This window comes from Lissotriton helveticus, chromosome 8 (genome assembly GCF_964261635.1).
Source record: "Lissotriton helveticus chromosome 8, aLisHel1.1, whole genome shotgun sequence".
NCBI classification, from domain to species: domain Eukaryota; kingdom Metazoa; phylum Chordata; class Amphibia; order Caudata; family Salamandridae; genus Lissotriton; species Lissotriton helveticus.
The window spans coordinates 731258130-731277780 of NC_136069.1; the positions used below are offsets into that span (position 1 = coordinate 731258130).

At 46.7% G+C, this 19651-nt stretch overlaps 1 protein-coding gene across 4 annotated transcripts in view; it reads right to left on the reverse strand.

Moving 5' to 3' along the window:
• The window catches only part of ARHGEF7 (Rho guanine nucleotide exchange factor 7), a 951496-nt gene that overhangs the window by 332482 nt on the left and 599363 nt on the right, over positions 1-19651 (reverse strand). For all 4 annotated transcript variants that reach the window (XM_078657529.1, XM_078657531.1, XM_078657528.1 and 1 more), the window contains one exon: positions 8120-8206. In XM_078657529.1, coding sequence (XP_078513655.1) covers positions 8120-8206 — 87 coding nt within the window. The remainder of the gene's footprint in view (positions 1-8119; positions 8207-19651) is intronic.

The window sequence follows — 19651 nt, forward strand, 5'->3', positions numbered from 1 at the left end:
AAGGCTTGCGGGAGCCACATCAGCGAAATGACTGAGCCTGCTAGTCATGTTGGCTAGGTGGAAAAAGACTCGGCTAGTAGCCTTTACCGTAGGTACGGAAGAGGCATCAGGTGGAATGCTGCTCTCGGGGGATACAGAGAGCCCTAATGACCTATCAGTGGCTATACTATCTTTAAACCTTTTGAAGGGTGAATCTTTCTGGTCTTCGAAGAGACTAGTTCCATCAGAGGGCATGACCATGGAGTAAGTAAATTTATTGTATATAGTGAAGTAAAACCTTTACAATATTGTTCATATAAAAGAAACGACTTGTACTTTGAAATTAAAATAAACAAACTAAAGATACATTAGAATAAAGAAACTTTCTAAAATGTCTGTGTACATATTGATTTTTCAGTTATATTTGCACTTTGCACAGTCGGATTCGGACCTTTGCCGTCCTTTGCCCCAGTGTTCGTGATTAGCTGAAGTGCCTTTTAGCAAAATCTAGCGGCCCTACAAGCTGTCTGCAGTTTGTAGCTGTTCAAGGACAGCATGACGGCTGGGCGGCATGATCTAATTTGAGAAAGTCGAAAAACATGAAGTAGGTAATAACGTATCAAATTTGTTAAAGATGGACAAATACACAATATGTGCAGCAAGGATTCTTCAATTTCCCCACATAGTCTACAAGAGGGTGTTGGCCATGTTTGCTTCCATGCAGGTGTGTGATTTTTTAATATGGTGGTTCCCAGCCGTAATTTTAAAAGTATTTTTTGTGCAGCTGGGGATATGTGGTTGACTAAATATGGTTGTGGCTCCGGCTTCCCATATGTGGCCAACACAGTCCATCCATGTTTTTTGTTTGCTGTGGCAGCTTTATCTGCTGTCCATGATATTTGCTTTGCTGCTGCGTTAGTCTCTTTTTTGAACGCCACAAATGATTGATTTGTGTTCCATGCCTTTTCCATATTAAGGCTCGAGACGGCGTTCTCCCATACCATTTTCCATGAGTTTTTTCTCTTTTTCTGGTTGTTTATCTCAGTCCAACAATGCCCCATGAGGGTGTCCTCTTCAGCAGCTCTTAATTTCCAGCATGTTTTTAATATGGCTGCTTGTCTGATTTGATGTTGGTTTAGCAGACCGAATTCCAAGCGGATCTGAGATTGAGATACGAACCTCGGGATAGGAAAGATGTATTTGAACAACTCTGTTGTGTGTTCAAAAAGTTAGCATCTTTTCCCTTGTACAACTCCGATCCATACGTTAGAGATGGGAGAAATTTTGCAGATATTATCTTCAACAAATGCGTATTAGATGGGCAATTAATTTTTCTTTTTAACAAATTTAGGGCGAAGCTTAGTTTGATAGCCTGTGCCTTTCTGTAAGACTGATGATCTTTCAGCGACCACCTAGCATCGACTACAACTCCCAAGTATTTATACGTGGAGGTCTGCTCTAGTGTGTTGCCTGCAATTTGCCATTTGAAGGATTTCCTCCCTGGCCGAGCGGAAAAACAGACTATCTTCGTTTTTTTATAATTAATTTGGAGCCCTTGTGCACAGATGTAATCGTTGAGCTTTGTGATGGAACGTTGAAGTCCCAACGGGGTCTGACTGCAGAGTACAATATCATCTGCGTACTGTATGCTCCTGATTTTGTGGTTGGCTAGCTTTGGTGGATCACTTTCTGTTTCCGCAATGCACTTGTCCAGGTCCGCTGTGAAGATATTAAAGAGCGTTGGTGCCAATACACAGCCCCGTTTGAGGCCAACATGGGTTAAGATTTTACCTGTCGTTGGCTAGTTTTATTCTAACCCAGGTATTCGAGTTTAGGTTTATAATGGCCAACAGCAGCTTTGTTGTTATTCCCCAGTTGGCCATCTTTCGCCATAGTGCCTCCCTCGGAACTGTGTCGAACGCTGCTTTGAGGTCTACAAAGCATGTGTACAGTTTCGCGGAGTTTTCCCTACTTTTTTCTACTATGAGATTTAGCACCAGCAGATTGCATGATGTACTGGTTCCTGGCCTGAATCCTTTCTGCGTAATCGGCAGAATCTTTTTCATACTCACCCAATCTTCCAGATCCCTCAGAAGATTCGAGGCATAGATTTTGGCCTCGACATCTATGAGTGCAATGAGGCGGTAATTGCCTGGGTCGGACCTTGAGCCTGCCTTTAAAATAGGATGTAAAATGCTACCTCTCCATGACTCGGGAATGCTTCCGGGTTGCACTACATCATTATATAGTGGGGTGAGGTGTTCTGCCCAAAACTGTTGGTCTTGTTTGAACAGGCCGTTCGGTAGGCCATTTGGGGGCGCCTTTGGACCTCAAGTTTTTAAGGACCATTGCTACCTGGGATGGCGTTATCCAGTTTGCATATGCTTGTGCTCCGCTTCTTGGGTATTTATTAGTGGCGAAGTCTGCTGGTCAGTGCACCAAGCCGGGATATTTTTCCTTTGGGCTTGCTCGATGTGTTGTATACAGTCGCCCTCGAGAATGTTTACGTTGAAGACCTGTGCTGCTCCATTTGCCACTTTGTTAATTTCAGCCCAAAATTTCCCTTTGTTATTAGAATTACTAGATGCTAGTAGTGATTGCCAGATGTCATTTTGGTATTTTCCTTTTTCTAACCACACTTCTTTTTTGTAGTTTTGTCTCAAGTTGTAAATTTGTTTGCCAATTTCTTCACCCTTTGTATTGGCTATTGCATGTAGTTTTCTGATTTCTCGATTAAGTGACCTTTTCTTATGCAACATTGGCCCAAAAGGCACATGCGGTGATTTTCCAGTTTTCCTTTTAATGATTTGGGTTTGAGTCGAAAATCTCTCCATTAAATTTGTAATCAGATTTTCCCAGTTGTCCCGGAGGGCGGATGCATCTGCTTCGGACACTTCAGTGTGTACGTTTTTCTCGTACATCATTATTTCTTTGATGTTGTTGCCATTCCAAACTAGTCTCTTAAGATTGTAAAGGCTTGGAAGTTCGATCAGTGCTTTGCATGCTGTGGCCCTTTTGTATTGGACACTGAATTCGAAAGCTTGTAGGCTGTGGTCGCTCTCCAGTTTGTGGATGATTTTGAAACTCACAATAGTTTGCAAGGTCTCTAAGTCCACCATAGTGTAATCCAGCACTGATTGAGCCTGTTTAGCAATTCTAGTAGGGGCCGCTGGTTGATCTTGTGAAAACCGGCCGTTCAAAGCAATCATTCCGACCTCGGCAAACATTGATGCACACTGTAGGCCGAACTTGTCCTTTTTCCGGTGGTTTGTAATGATGTTTGGGATAAATCTGCCGTTCCATTTGTTATGAGTCATGGTTTGGGCCTGGTCCTTTTCAAGCAAGAACATGTTTAAATCGCCTGACACGACCAGCCCTGCCTGTGGGTAGACAGATTGAATAGATTTGATGAAGGCTTTAAGAATCAAAATCTGACCATGAGCAAGGTTTGGACATCCCCTGAAAAAACAGTATACCTTGACCAATAGTGATATCTCAGCAATACCAAAGAAGCAATGGCTCTGCCCAGTGAGTCGATCCTATCCAGCCCACATCTCATTGTAAACTTTGCAGTGTCTTGTCCATCAGCAATAGCTTGGGAAAATATGGCCCAGGCCTTATCCAAAACCAAATGCAGCATTTACGTAACAAAATCTCATACAATATGGGAATAATGGCCAAATAAGTGTGCATTGTTCATTGGCCGCAGTGCCACACTGGCAGAAGAAAAAATCCTCTTTCTGAAGGTATCCATCCTCTTAAATTCCCCATCCAGTGGTGTAGCAGGGAACGCACCAGGATTGATTTGGGAAGTTGAGGCCTGGACTACCAGACTCTCAGGGGTTGGGTGATGGGACAGTAAGGCTAGGTCCCCAGGAGCAGGGTGATGGAGGCAAGCAATGGTCCTGTGCTGAGCCCAGACCTGAGCAGGACATCAGTGACGGTTTTGCTGAAGGGTAGTAAGGTTCTGATGGAAACCCTCTGTGCCCACCCCAGTTGATGCACCTCACCCTAAAACACTGGTTTGGACTTGAACTAGGGAGAGCTGCAGGTCTAAGACCTCAGCCGTCCTCTGGACTACCTTCGCAAAGGAAGCCTCTTCCTCCAAAGCCACTGTGAGAGGAGAGAGGAGGACAGAGTCTGATGGAGTTTCCAGACCAACCACTGGCATCAGCCAAGTCCTTATAAAATTTGTCATTGGAAAGAGTGGCCAACATAGTGGATATACATAAAGCAGGTAAACCTAAGACACAATGCTCCTCGTATAGGCCCATATCGCTCATTAATGCGGGGCCCAAAATATTAGCGAAACTTCTTGCCACTCGATTAGTTAAAGTGATTACGACTCTGATTCACCCGGACCAATCTGGTTTCGTGCAGCGTCGCAACACGGCGCTAAATTTGCGGAGGCTGCATGGTGTCCTTGGGGGTTGCTCAAGGATCCACGAGCCGACAGTGCTGGTCTCCCTAGACGCCACCATGGCCTTTTGATAGAGTGGAGTGGCAATATCTATTTGCGGTGTTGGCGAAGCTGGGCTTTGGAAGTGAGTTTATAAATTGGGTGCGTCTATTGTATGCTAATCCCCTGGCTAGGGTGGTTGTTAATAACTAAGTCTGGTGTTTTTCCGCTGGAAAGAGGTACGAGACAGGGATGCCCACTGTCCCCACTACTCTTCGCACTCGCGATGGAACCCTTGGCAGCCTGGGTCAGATGGGATAGATCGATACGGGGATTACGATGGTTGCCCGACTGGGAAGATAAAATCTCGCCTTATGCGGATGACGTTTTGCTCTACCTTACCAGTCCGAAGGAATCTTTGCGTAACTTTCTGGATGTGCTTGCCATTTTCGGGAGATATTCCGGGTTGGGTATAAATTGGGCAAACTCGGTGCTCTTTGTCTTGTGGGCGACCTCCCAGTGATCCCACATTCATGCCCAATACAGATTGAGATGGTTCGATTCAAGTATTTAGGTATTTACATTGCGCTTGATCCACAGTTGGGCTATGCCAATAACTTAGCTTCCACATTGAACAGTTGTAAGAAAGATGTGGTGCGCTGGAGGGCACTCCCCTTCTCTGCTCGGAAGAGCCGCTCTTTTCAAGATGATGGCTCTTCCTCGGTTCTTGTATGCTTTGCAGAATTTGATGGACGCAGTGCCGACCTCCTATTTTAAGGGGGTTGAGGCTCTTCAGCGACAACTCCTGTGGGATGGCAGGGCCCGTATAGCATTCGTTAAACTAACTCTCCCGTGGTACGAGGCCGGGATCGGACTCCCAGACTTGAGAAAATACTATTGGGCTTCGCAGTTGGTGGCGGTGAACCATATTGTCTATGGGCTCCCGGGTGATCCAGGCTACGCCATGGACCGGGGTCAGGCCCCGGGTGGGATGATCGATAGAGCTCTGTATTCCAAGCCGGGCAGGTTTTCATTGACTGGCCCGACTGCGCACGCGGTGCAGGTGTGGCACGCGGCCAATTGGTATCTTGGGTAAGAAGGCAGGTTGACGTTGGCCACTCCTCTCTTAAACTCAGAGAAGTTGGGTAGTCTGTGGAACACTAAAGGGTTCGACAAATGGGACATTATCGGAATTACCCAGATAAACGATGTATGGGGGAAGGATTCAGTGCGTACATTCGAGTCTCTCCAACAATCGTTTAGTTTACACGATAATGAACACTACAGGTATCGACAGGTGAGACATGCCCTCACCTCCCACGTCCCTAAGAACACGATACTCCCGGAGGCGTCACCTCTTGAAGACCGTGTACTGGATGGGCACATTCCCGAGAAAACTATTTCTTTGATACATATAGGAAGCTGGTAAATAACATGGAGAACCCGTTGGAGCGAATTAGAGCCCAGTGGAGTGCGGATGGGTTAGAACTGGATGACGAAGATTGGGTGGAGGTAGTTTCCTCCCCGAAGGTAGTTGCTATTCAGATGCAGCTCCGCCTTGTGCAATTGAAGATCTTACATAGATCCTATATAATTGTACTCGTTTGCTACGAATGGGACGAAGTGGGAGCAGCGAGTGTAGGAGAGAGTGTGGAGAAACTGGCACCTTAATATATATTCTTTGGCATTGTGTGGTGATACAGACATTCTGGACGAAGATTCATGATGAACTGAGGGAAGTTTTGGGTGCAGAGATACGACCAGAAGCCCGAAGATGTCTGTTGAATGTGTGGGAGCCCACAGATCTAAATGGGTACCAGAAGCAATGGGTGACGCTAGCTTATATGGTTGCCAATCGGAATATAGCTCAGCTATGGGGGGCCTGTCAGTCACCCCGGGTCACCAAGTGGGCAGAAGATCTCAACTGGTGAATGTTTAAAGAGAAAATAGTGTATGTGGCCAGGGGTTGCCCGAAGAAGTGGGTGAAGATATGGGGGTGTGGAACAACTATCGAGGTGAGATCTGTGAGCCACCTATGCCAAGGTCGGAATTTGAAGTGCAGGAATCCCCATGATCCCAATACTGAATTTCGTAACAATTGATTCTGTATCTGGCCATAATAACCCATGTGATTGAGATTGTAAGTGTTCACCTAAGGTTTTGTTTTTCCTTTTTGTAATGTCTCTTTTCCTTTGCTTGTTTAATAAAAAGAGTTGAAAAAACAAAAAGTTATCATTGGTCATGGACTTTGCTAGGGGTCCGTGTAGGAATAGAGATCGCAAGACTACCTCCATTTGTGTTGTCCAATAGACCTTCCAGTGATACAGGCATCGGTCTCCAATTCAGGCAGTGTGGGCCTGGTCGGCGCTGGGGCAGACATCATGCAACACCAGTCGGCTCAATATTGGACTCTGGAATCATGATGGGTTTGGCGCCATTAAAACAGTACACCTGGAATGGTACACAGAGGAGGTCATGAAGTCATGGCCGGGGCCGATCCGAATCCACAAACAGATCCTAAGGGGTCGACTGGGGCAGAGGGGGAACCCACCGGCAGAGCTCCAGTTGAGGGCCCTTCCAAACCCACAGGACCCAAAGATGCTTCAGAGGGGTTCGGCTCCCCAAAAAGGAGGGCCATGGCACCGTAGAACTCGCAAAGCTGAGTGTGGGTTGTTCCAGCTCCAGGAAATTCAGGGATGCGCAGAGCAGATCCAGTTTCCGACGGCAGCTGCACAAGGACCACCAGAGAACGAGGAATGAGACCGACACAGAGAAGTCGAAGAGCGCTTTGACTTCTTCTGGTAAATCCCACAAGAAGTCCTCAAAGAAGTCCTAGAGTTATACAAAGACTGACGTGAGTGACCCCAGGAGAGGTACCAAGAACTCCTGCATGAACGGGAACTGGAGAGGCGCGAAGTCGCAAAATGAGCTGCCAAAGGCTTCAAGGCCCACTCTCAGATGGCATTTGGGTTCATTATTCTGCACTAAGCACACAACATGGAGTCATGGTCTCTCTCAAAACTCAGTTGACAGCAAGTGTGGGTCTGTAACAGACATCTGTTGACGACAGGCTCCACAAGATTTTAACCAGGTGGGTTTCTTCTAAGACATGGTGAACATTTTTTTAAAAGGCACACCAGTCGTCGACAAAAAGATGGTAGTCAGTCAAAAAATGAATGAGGGAAGCTCAAACTGGATCCACGCTGATGGTGTGGAAAAGAAGGAACGGAGGTCACACACTGGAGTGGCGTCTATATATGCATCACAAACATCACTTCTGGAGCAGACTAAGCCATAAACACCATCCACTGGTGCACAAACTAGACTGCTCATAAATGTCCAGATGAAGTTGGACGCCTGGGAATATTCTAATGTACGTTATCTGCAGCCAGAAGTCTCTATCAGATTCAGTGTTGTATGCAGTTGGATGATATTTAGGCAGCCGTCCGGCAAACTAAAAAAAGGCATCAGAGTTCATAAGAGATCACCACACAAACTACTGTAATTAAATGTTGCCTTAAAATAAGTCTGTACAATAAACGTTAGTGGACATGCCACATTCTCTTAGGTTACATGAAGATTAGAGGCCTAGAGTCGGTTGGAGAAAATTAGATTGCTACTGGCACTCCAAACAGAAAATAAAAGGCATTTTGCAAGTTCCCCATAGTCAAATTAACAGTAGCTAAAGTTAAATCTTAATCTGAAAGTAAAAGAAAAGGTTACCTGTAATAGCAAGCTTACCTGATATATAAAACCACTCATCCTCGGGCTGGCAGACAACATCAGCAAAATGTGAGGGAAGAGTAGAAGATATCGTTCATTCTTTTCCTTAAGGAAAAAAACATTGATTTCTCAAATTTATTACAAAAAGGCACAGAATCCACTTAAAGAAATCAGCAAATCAAATTAACACTTTTTACCTCTTGAGAAGTCAAGAAGTCAAAAACCACTTTATTCGATTTTGTTAAAAATCATAAAAGCATACTACAACAGTTAAAAGTCAATCCAAGTGCATGTTTAAAAAAATTCATACAATACAATGCAATATAAAAACAATAAAAAGATCAGATTAAAAAGAACTCATCATGTGCAAAAAAGCAAGATATACCACGTTCATCACAGTCCACACTATTAAGCTTGTAATTTCCTCTTCCTAATCCGCACAGCAGCAACAAGGAAATTTGCCACACTGAACATTACCAAGGGCGAATCAAGCAATTGTAAAAATAGAAGAGCTGGTTTTGCTTGCATAAAAGCTTTCCCCTTCAACAAAGGTAACAGGTACTTCTGTCTAGGAGCATGATAAAAGGGGCAGAACAACATAAGGTGCATATTGTCTTGAATGGAGAAGTTGTCGCATTTGCATACAGGTGCATCCTCAGGCTTGAACCAACCCTGTCTGTCACAGAGTACCAAGTAAATCTGGTTAAATCTAAACTTAACCAGAAGCCACCGGTGAAACGGAATGTTAACTACGGCAAGATACGGTTGGATGGCTATACAGGTGATTGTCATATAATGTGCTCTAACCCTGGGTTTTGTTAACTGGAGTTGTTCTCTCTCCAAGGACTTGAGAAGAAAACAAGTTACTTACCTGTAACTACGGTTATCCAGTATTGGTATCTTTCATAGATTCACATGCCTGAATCATTCCCCGTCGTCGAGGCGGGAGTCCCACGGTAAAAATATATACAATAGCAGTGCCTAAAAATTTCTTGTAGTAGGCTGGAAAAGCCTAAAGGCCTAACTAGGCCTCAAAACTTAGCAGCCTATCTACATCATTATGTAAAAAGACCTGAAATAGTAGCCTCAGCCAATCAGCTGTCCTCACCCTCTAGAACCTTCCCAGCCCAGGCAGTTCTCCTCAGATTTTCCCAGCACAAGTGAGAATGAGTATCCATAAAACAGAACTGCCGTGCCGGGGAGGAGGGTGGGTGCATGTGAATCTATGAAAGATGCCAATACTGGATAACCGTAGTTACAGGTAAGTAACTTGTTTTCTTATCCAATATTGGGGTATCTTTCATAGATTCACATGCCTGAATCAGAGTAGCAAGCAGTGACATCATGTCTGTCGTTAGAGGAAGGTGGGAGACAAAATAAACCATATACATCCCCACACAACCAGGAAGGTAATAGAGCACAAACTTGTTAACATAACATATGCATCAAAACCTTCATAAGTACATTAGATATATGACCGCATTTGAAAATGCGAAAACATCATAATGAAAAGATATGCTTAAAACAGGCAAATGAAGAATAAAAGACTGTAAAAAGTCTAACTTTAGTGTAGAAGATGCTGCAGTACCGCTTCTCCAACTGCTGTATCACCATGAACTGCCGACTGCAGACAGTAATGTTTGGTAAAAGTGTGCACACTTTTCCACGTAGCAGCTCGGCAAATGTTCTCCAGCGTCACTCCAGCGAAAAGGGCCGTTGACACTGACATTGTTCTGGTGGAATGCGCTTTTGACCTTTCTTGTTAAAGGTTTGTTGGCTTTGTCATGACAGAAAATAATCGTAGAAGACAACCATCTAGCTATAGCTGCTTTCGTTACAGCTTGACCCAAGGTGGCTTGACCATAAGCAACAAAAACTTGATTGGATTTGCGGATGTCCTTTGTTTTTTGAAGATAAAACTTCAGGCACCGTTTCACATCCAGAGAATGTAAAACCTTCTCCGCTGAAGTTTTAGGATCCGGGAAAAAAGTTTTGAGTTTGACCGGTTGATTGATGTGGAACTGAGTTGGTACTTTTGGAATGAATCTTGGGTTAGTTCTAAGTGTCACAAAGTCTTAAGAGAATTGTAAGAAAGGCTGTGCAATAGTGAAGGCCTGTATCTCACTGACTCTGCGGGCTGAAGTGAGAGCCAGTAAGATAGCCACTTTCCAAGTTAGAAACTTTAGCTCCGCCTTGTGAATAGGTTCAAAAGGCCTTTTTTTAGAAGTTGAGACAGAACAATATTAAGATCCCACTCAGGGGGAGGAGGACGAACTGGTGGAAAAGCTCGAAATAGCCCCCTAAGGAATTGTTTGATCAAAGATGATGAGCATAAGGATGGTTTGTTGGAACTCTTCCTGAATCTGGATATCGCCGCCAGATGCACCTTAATGGACGAAAAAACGAGTCCAGCCCTAGCTAAAGACAGCAGATATGGAAGGATGTCTTCTGGAGGAGCTTGAAGTGGATGAATATTATTTTCTCCACACCATGAGCAGAATCGTTTCCACTTAAAACGATATGTCTTGATGGTACTTTGCCTACGGGCCTGTGATAAGATCGCCCTGCAGTCTGAGGAGATGTTAAGATCCTTGAACTCTAGGAAGTCAGGAGCCAAGCGTGCAAGTGCAGTGATTGAGGATCCGGATGTTGGACCTGGCCTCCCTCTCTTGTTAACATTGACACTGTCGGTTTGAGACGAAGTGGAGGCTGCTGAGAGAGCAGAAGGAGTTCCTGAAACCAAAACTGTCTTGGTCAACGGGGAGCAATGAGGATGATAGTGCAATGTTCCCTCTTCATCTTCTGCAGTACCTTCGGAATGAGCGGAATCGGAGGATAAGCATACGCAAATATTCCGGACCATCTCATCAAAAGGGCATTTCCCCTTGACCCCTGTTGAGGAAACCTGCTGGCATAAAACAGGCATTTGCTGTTCTGCTGCGTGGCGAACAAATCCAGCGTCGGTGTCCCCCAAGTCTGAAAGATCCTTTCTACTTGATGTTGTTCGAGCTCCCATTCGTGACAGCCCGTGAAAGCTCTGCTGAGGTTGTCGGCTAGAGAGTTCTGGACGCCTTGCACATGTTCTGCTCTGAGGGAGATGCCGTGGCGTATGGCCCATTACCACATCTCCTGAGCCTCTAGCGACAGGGTGAGAGATTTTGTTCCTCCATGTTTGTTGATATAGTACATGCGGGTGGTATTGTCCGTACGCACCAGCACGGACGAATTCGCAATCCTGGGAAGGAAGGCTTGCAGGGAAAGAAAAATGGCCCTCAGCTCTAGGCTGTTGATGTGTTTCTGTCGGTACCAACGAGGCCATCGTCCCTGGATCTGAAGGTCCTGAAGGTGACCTCCCCAACCTTCCATGGAGGAGTCTGTAGTCAGGGTGAACTCTGGAATGTCTTGTAGAAAGGTGAGGCCTGGTGACAAATTTGGCGCCTTCGACCACCAAAGAAGGGCTTGCTTCATTTTGGTAGTTACTTTGATGCGGTCGTCGAACGATCCGTCGACTTGCCTCCACTGACGAAGTAACTCCTCCAGTAATGGTCTCATTCTGAGTCTCGCCATAGGGATGAGGCTGATTGCAGAGGAGCACATCCCTAGAAGGGACGCAAATGTCCGAACTGAAAGTGACCTTCTTGAAAATTTTTGTTTTGCTAGTTTCAACAGTTTGTACTGTCGCTACTGAGTCAAGAACGCCTTGCACTGGAAAGTGTTCAAGACCGCTCCCAGAAAGGTCAACTCCTGACGAGGTTGAAGCTGAGATTTGTTCGAATTGAGAGTCAGACCCAGATTCGAAAAGAGGGATAGGGAACTCCTGACCGCTTCCATTGCGGAGTTTCTCGATGGTCCTTTTAACAGCCAGTCGTCGAGGTATGGGAAGACTTGTATTCCCTGGGACCTCAACATTGCTGCCACTGGGGCTAAACATTTGGTGAAGATTCTGGGGGCCGATTTGAGGCCAAATGGAAGTACTTTGAACTGAAAGTGGACGGCAGCCACTTGAAACCTTAGTATTTGCGGTGTTTTGGGTGAATAGGGATGTGGAAGTAGGCGTCTTGCAGATCCAGAGAAGCCATAAAGTCCCCTTTGTTGAGACAATTCAGAATGTCCGTCAACGTTACCATGCGAAAACTCTGTTTCTTTAGATATTTGTTGAGTTTGCGCAGATCTAGTATTGGACGCCACTCTTCTGAAGTTTTCTCTACGAGGAAGAAGCGAGAATAAAATCCTTTCCCTTTCTGAGAAGGAGGAACTCGTTCTATCGCATTCATGTGTAGCATCTTTAAGGCTTCTTTGAAGAGTAAGTGAATTCGAGGGGGACCCCTGGGCGGCGTTGTTGGTGGCTTCTGTAAAAACTCCAGAGTATGTCTGATCCTGACAAGATCCAGGACCCACTGATCCGAAGTTATTGTCCGCCATTGTTGGTAAAAGGCGGAAATTTTGGCGCCCACGGGAAGGGGAGGATGAACGGCTGACGTCCGGCAAAGCTCATTGGCGCTTGTTGGAATCACGCCCTTGATTGTTTGAGCGTCGTTTCCCTCCCTGACGAGAGAAAGATTCAGAGGCAGGCGTCTGTAAGAGCTTTGATAGTACGGTTGTTTGTACTGAGATTGGTATTGGATATTTTGCTGGTTGGAATAGTTCCCCCTGGAGGAGTAACCACGGCCTCTTACTCCCCTAAAGGATCCTCTCTTGTATTGTAGGGTACCAAGGGATTTAGCTGTTTCTGTATCTGTCTTTATTGCCAGCAAAGCGTCATCGATGTGTTTACCAAAAAGTGAATCTCCATCATACGCCATGTCCAAGATTTTTGTTTGGACCTCAGGCCTGAAGGTGGTAGCCCGGAGCCAACCTTGACGCCTAAGTACTGCTGCTCCGGCCAATTGTCTGAAGTTGGTGTTCGAAATATCCAGGGCGCAATCAATGATTTCCGAAGCCGCCCTTTCTCCCTCCAGTACAATCCTGCGCACCTCTTGTTGCTGATCTTCAGGGATCAATTCAAGGTATTCAGACAGATCGGACCACATCTGCCTATCGTAATGGGCCAGGATAGCTAATGAATTAGCAGCTTTAATGGAGGCTGCTGCATTTGCAGAGAACTTCTTTCCAATGGCATCCAGTCTCCTGCCTTCCTTGTCAGGTGGTGTGGAAATGGGAACAGAAGGATTCTTGGACTTCTGCTGTGCAGCCTGGGATATGACAGAGTCTGGTCGAGGGTGACCTATTAAACAAGATGGAGTATCCGATGGTGCTCGATACTTTTTCTCTATTCGTGGAAGGACTGCAGGAATGGAAGCAGGCGTTTTCATGATGTTGAGGCCTTCCTTCCATATATATTCAATAATGGGGATAGCCCTGGTAACTCTGCGATATCCCTCTTTAAAGTCATGCAGAAAGCAGTCAGATTGTTCCACTGTGACGGTCAATTCAAATCTATTAGCTGCACGTTGCATAATATTATGAAAGCCGCCGATATCCTCAGGTGGAGAATCTGAAGGTCGGGTCACAGGCGGTGAAGGCATAGGAATGACGTAATCCTCCCATGGATCTATAGGTGTATTATCCGGCAATTCGCCCTCTTCCCTGCCATCATCGTCATCATGAGAAGAAGTATCCGTGTCATGCTGAGGTGCAGGACCAGTATCTTGTCTTGGAGACAATGATGCCCGCGGTGACGGAGGCCTCGGCAAGTTAACTGGGGTAGCCGGCACTACAGGTGCAATCGGAGTTGGAGGAAATCTCTGGCGATAATCGGCCAACATTGCTTGTAAATCCTGAATTAAAGTAGATGGCAATTGAGTAGTATTCTCCGATTGTTGAGGTCTGGCATGGGGTGAGTGATATGGCGTCGAGAAATCCTGATGCTCATAATGACCATGGTCATCATCCTCATCATCCTCCTAATATTTGATATTTAATTGAGACGGGTGACGGGCAACCCCGAAAGGACCCTCATCCTCTTCACCGTCATCTGACTCTTCCTCCATATATGTCTCCAAAAGATGTGATGGTAAGAGCGGAGAAATGTGGGAATAATCTCGCTGATACGTTTTCATTTGAAAATGTGTATACTGAATTTTCGTAGGGGTAGAACTGGGCAACTGAGGAGCAGATGCCACTGCTGTCGTCGATGACGATGAAGCCATTGTAATCGGATTCTCCGTCGACAGAACCGTCGACGGCTTGTCCGTTGACAGAACTAATGATTTCGCCGTCGACGGGGTCAATGGTGTCTTCGTCGACGAGTCCTTCGTCGACGAGGCCGTCGATGGTGTCTTCGTCGACGAGTCCTTCGTCGACGAGGCCGTCGATGGTGTCTTCGTCGACGAGTCCTTCTTCGACGAGGCCGTCGATGGTGTCTTCGTCGACGAGTCCTTCGTCGACGAGGCCGTCGATGGTGTCTTCGTCGACGAGTCCTTCTCCGACGAGGCCGTCGATGGGGTCTTCGTCGACGAGTCCTTCGTCGACGAGAGCGTCGTCGGTGTCTTCGTCGACTAGACCTTCGTCGACGACGATGATGGTGGTTTCGTCGACGGACCGGACGTTTTGGTAGATTGGGCCGTCGTCGACGGAGACGTCGACGACGGGACATTTTTCGTCGAAGACTTCACAGGTGATGACAACATTTTTATAGACATCAGAGGTGAGGTAATAGCTGAAGTGGTGACCGTAGAAGTAGTTGTAGAAGTAGAAGTCAACGAAGTAGTATGAGCAGACACCAGAGAAACAGTTTTTGCCTGGGCTGTACTCGCAGTTGTCGTCCGAGGAGAAGATGCACTCTTTGAGGGTTCTGAGGCTCTCTGAGAGGATTTAAGTTTATTCTTCCTCTCAGGAGAAGAGCTTTCCCTGGATCTGGCTCTCTTGCTGGAGGTAGAGGCCTTGTCCTCATCATCAGTGGAAGAAGATTTCAACCACAAAAGAACCCTTGCCTCTCTATCCCTGATTGTTTTTTGAGGGAAGGTACGGCAAATTCTACAGTCCTTCACAACATGTGAGGGGTGCAGACAATAAATGCAGTCAGAGTGCTGGTCATCCACATGGACTCTCTTCTTAAAGCAGGTTCCACAAGCCTTGAAAAGAGCTTTCTTTTCAGACATTTTTCTGAGCAAAAAAGCCAAAAAAGCCCAAAAACTGAGTAGGCACTCAGGGAGACTCCCTTACACACGAAGTGCGGTGAAAATCTAAGGAGAACTGCCTGGGCTGGGAAGGTTCTAGAGGGTGAGGACAGCTGATTGGCTGAGGCTACTATTTCAGGTCTTTTTACATAATGATGTAGATAGGCTGCTAAGTTTTGAGGCCTAGTTAGGCCTTTCCAGCCTACTACAAGAAATTTTTAGGCACTGCTATTGTATATATTTTTACCGTGGGACTCCCGCCTCGACAACGGGGAATGATTCAGGCATGTGAATCTATGAAAGATACCCCAATACTGGATAAGCCATCAGATCATTCTTTTCAATTCATATTACTTATTTTATTAATAAAACAAGAAATAAACAATACTTCACCAATCAACAAAATAAGCAAGAAATACGCACAAGGTCATGAAAGATGTAACAATCCAGTACATATGTCATCTTTGTAGGAGAGTGGGGTCTGCAATCCCATGGCCACCCCAGATTTTTGCTTTTTGCTTCACTGGTTTACGACTTTCCCTGGCTGTGGGCCTGCTAATCAGACCCACAGCCTAGCTGTTCTCTCTCTAAATTGACAACCATGTACCTTAGGTGCATTTACCAATTGGTACTGGGCCACCTTATCAGTCCCTGTACAGTATACCTTAGGTATCCAGGGCATAGGTGTACCCAGGGCCTAACAGGGGCTGCAGCATGTATTATGCCACCCTTGGCTGGCCATCCAAAACAGACACAACTGGCTGCACGACAGCTGGGGCAAGGTGGTGTGATCACCCTTTGCTTTAGATATAGTTCCCTATATCTAAACCTAAAAATGGACACATATATTCCTATCAGTCACTCCTATGGAAGGCCTTATCAATCCTGAAGGCAGAGTGCTTGAAATTATGTGAGATGGTGCTCTGGCATGAGCTGAGCCCGTTTGCAGCTTGCGGAACCAAGTCCTAATAGCTGTTCCATGATAACGCTATACCATATACTCTTAAGTGCATTATAATCCTCGCGGTTAAATGCCAACTCTGGTATAACATTATCAAAACATGTCAAGTAAGGTGTCATGCGAATTGGAATACTACCCCCTCGCCAATTCTGGCGACGGGGGTAGCATTCCACCCTTCTAGAGGGACACGACATGTATGTAACTGTGAACCCCGGTTAAAGTTAACTCGAGCCTTGGCATCACAAAATGGATGCTGCCACCACAGACACAAGTCTGACCTCCTGCTGCTGGGAGTCCTCCCAGCGAGGGAGGCTTGGACAAAGGGTTTCCTGCCTTGGGAGGTGCTAGCACCACCCCAGACAGGATTTTGAGTATTAGGTAGGCCCAGGCTGAAAGGAATGAGACATGCCTGGGGCACACAAGGTGCCCTGTACATACACCAGTTCCAACCAGTTGCTGGGGCACTCCAGCCCCAGCTCTGGCAGGAAACCGGACAAAGGATTGGGGGTGTAGCCACCCCCCTTCCTGGTCCCACCCAGGGGAGGGACCTAGTCAGTAGTGCAGCCCCCTTTAGCAGGATAAAGGTAGGAGCTGGTCCCATTCCAAATCAGATTAATCTTGACAACTTCCACGAAGAAACTCTTGACCTTCGACCTCCTGAACATCAGAAGACTGAAGAATCTCCCCTATGGTCAGGGAGTGACCATCCTGCTTCGCAGGCACCATCAAGCTCCTGTGCGGTTTGCTGCAAGTCCTTCCTTCCCGGAATCCGACGACCCAGCTCAACGAGACCCGGACCTCCAGACCCCTCTGACCTCTACCCACATCCACAGCACAGCTGGGACCCGTGGGTGCGACGAGCAACGTGGAGACGGCCATCTTGAAGAAACCTGCACAGCGCTTCCAGCACGACCCCCGAGGGTTCCTCGAGTGAGTGCATTGGGGACTGAGAAGCCCCACACCGACGCAGCTCCTGCACCAAACACCAGCCCCCCAGCATCCCCGTGATCTGCGTGGGGCCCTTTTGCCTGGTTGCTGCCTTTCCCCGTTGTCTGGTCACTTGCCGGCTGGCTAGTGACCTCTGAGACGACGACTCGAATATTTCGACACTGCTAGTCTGGTCCCCCAGACTGGCCCTTGCTTCCTTGTGAAAGGGAAGCACCCCGGACCCTCCTGGTCCACACAAGACGCCATCTTTGTTCCACCGCGTGGCTTGCACTTGCCAAGGCCTGTTGACCAGATCGACGATCCAACACCGCCATCAGCAGCAGACTACGTGGGACAGCTCGTGCCTCCAGCCTGGTCGTTAAGAGCAGCTCCTGGTCCGCGCAGCTACAGAGAGAAGCGACCCTTCCTCCACCTGAACGCGGCGACAGCCCCTGGTTCCAGCACCGTCACTGGCTAGTGACCGAGACTCTGTCCTCTTCCCTTTCAGGACTTCTCCTTCCTAGTTCCATCCTTGGAACCACCAGACTCCTCCATCTGGCTGCCTGCCAGCAACTTCTTGTTTCAGGCATCACCGGGATCAACGCAGCAAACCCGACACCACTTCAGCCCTATGCACCCGCAGCCTGTGGGTTAGGTAACTAAAGCTTCTAGGTGCTGAAGTCTGTGTTCACTATCCTAGTGTCCAGGTCCACTGTTGTTTTCCCTCCATCCAGCCGGGTTCGTCCGGAATCCGTAACTTTGTAAACTGTAGCATCCATAGACGTTGGTACGCATCCCGCGTGAGAGTTTCCACTCTGCACGTGAGTCCCGTGGGCCTCCTGCTCCGTACTTACCTAGTTCGTAGCGTAGACCCAGCGATCCTCCAGCCTCTGGATCTCCTTACAGTACTTTCTTTCCTCGCATTCCATTGTTCTTAGTATATGGTTTGTAGTGCCCCTAAGGCACACGTGTAAACATTGTGCGAACTCGTATTTCTTTTTAGTATTGTCATGTGCTTAGCCCTCTGACCTCATAAAGAGTCCAGAGGTGTATGTTAACTAATAAATATCTGTTTATTTTTATAACAACCTGTGTGGTGCCCTTTCATTTGGTATTCAAGGGGTTATATTGTGGTAAAACAGCTGGCTTCACATGCCATACAGAGTTTAGCCTAAAGACTGCTTTTGTCCACGCTACTAGGATAGCTGGTCTATAAGGTTGACTTTACAACCAATCACCATAAGGGTTGTTTGGACTGATACAAGGTGATCACTAGGATTAGTGAGCATCATATATCAGGCCAACTTCTCACATTGGTGTGCAGCGGTTGGGATTTGAGCTTGCTGTGGTTTTTACCACGTATAATCTTGAAATATCATTTGAAAGATCACATCAGGTACTCTAGGTACATATAACAAGCTTGGAAATACTCTGAGTTCTACTGAAACAGCTGTTGTAGTAGAAAGGGCCTAGCACACCCTGACTACAACTCTTAGCAAGGGATCAGTAGGAAAGCCCATAGTGTAGGTAGGTGTATCACTTACACCACACTAGAAGCATGTCTACCCATGGAGAGTCTTCAGAGACTCCCCTAGTGGTTAGTGACCCTCCACAGGTCCTTTCCAGATATGCAGCTCTCAGTTTCCAGGAGATGAGACAATTGTGTACCTCCAGGAAATTGAAACAGGGTTCTAACCCTACCACTCCTTTTCTGTTAGGTCTCTTAGAGACATATGATGCTAGAAAGTCTTCTCATACAGATGGGAGCATGCCCCCCTTAGAAGGTACCCTTGGTGATCCAGACCTCCCTGAAACAGTAGATGTAGAGGGGGAGGAGGATGAAGAGGATCCCTCTGGGGATGAGGCAGACAAAGGTCCTGAGCTAGTCAGCAGACTTACTAGGGCCAACTTAGACCTACATAGGGAAGGATCTGGGGGACCCCCAGTACTGACCCTAAGCAGGCCTAACTTTGGAGTTAGAAGAGATAGGTCTCATTCTAGGGACTCCAATAGATCTGTGCACTCTCATGCCTCTTCTCAGAGGAGAATGACTTCTCCCCAGAGGAGAATGACTTCCCCCTCAGAGGAGAGAACATGAAGCAAGGATGAAACAGGCTAATCTGAGGATCCAGAGGGAAGAACTTGCCCTTGCCAAGGAGAAGCTTGCCTTTGCTAGAGAGCAGCAGTTGAGTGGGGCAGTCCCCACTGGTGGCAGCATTATCCCTAAGGATAAAGACAGGAGTTTTGATACTAGACACCTGAGTAAAATAGTGCCCCCCTTTAAACAAGGGGATGACATCCACAAATGGATGACTGCTTTAGAGAGGGCCTGCACTGTCCAGTGCATCCCCCAGAGTCAGTGGGCAGCTATATTGTGGCTCTCCTTTGAAGGTAAATGTAGAGATAATCTTCTCACTACTAGAGCTGAGGATGCTAACAATTACCAAGTCCTGAAGAATACACTGATTGATGGGTTTGGCTTAACAACTGAGCAGTACAGGTTGCTGTTCAGAGACACCCAGAAAATTCAGTCTCAGGATTGGG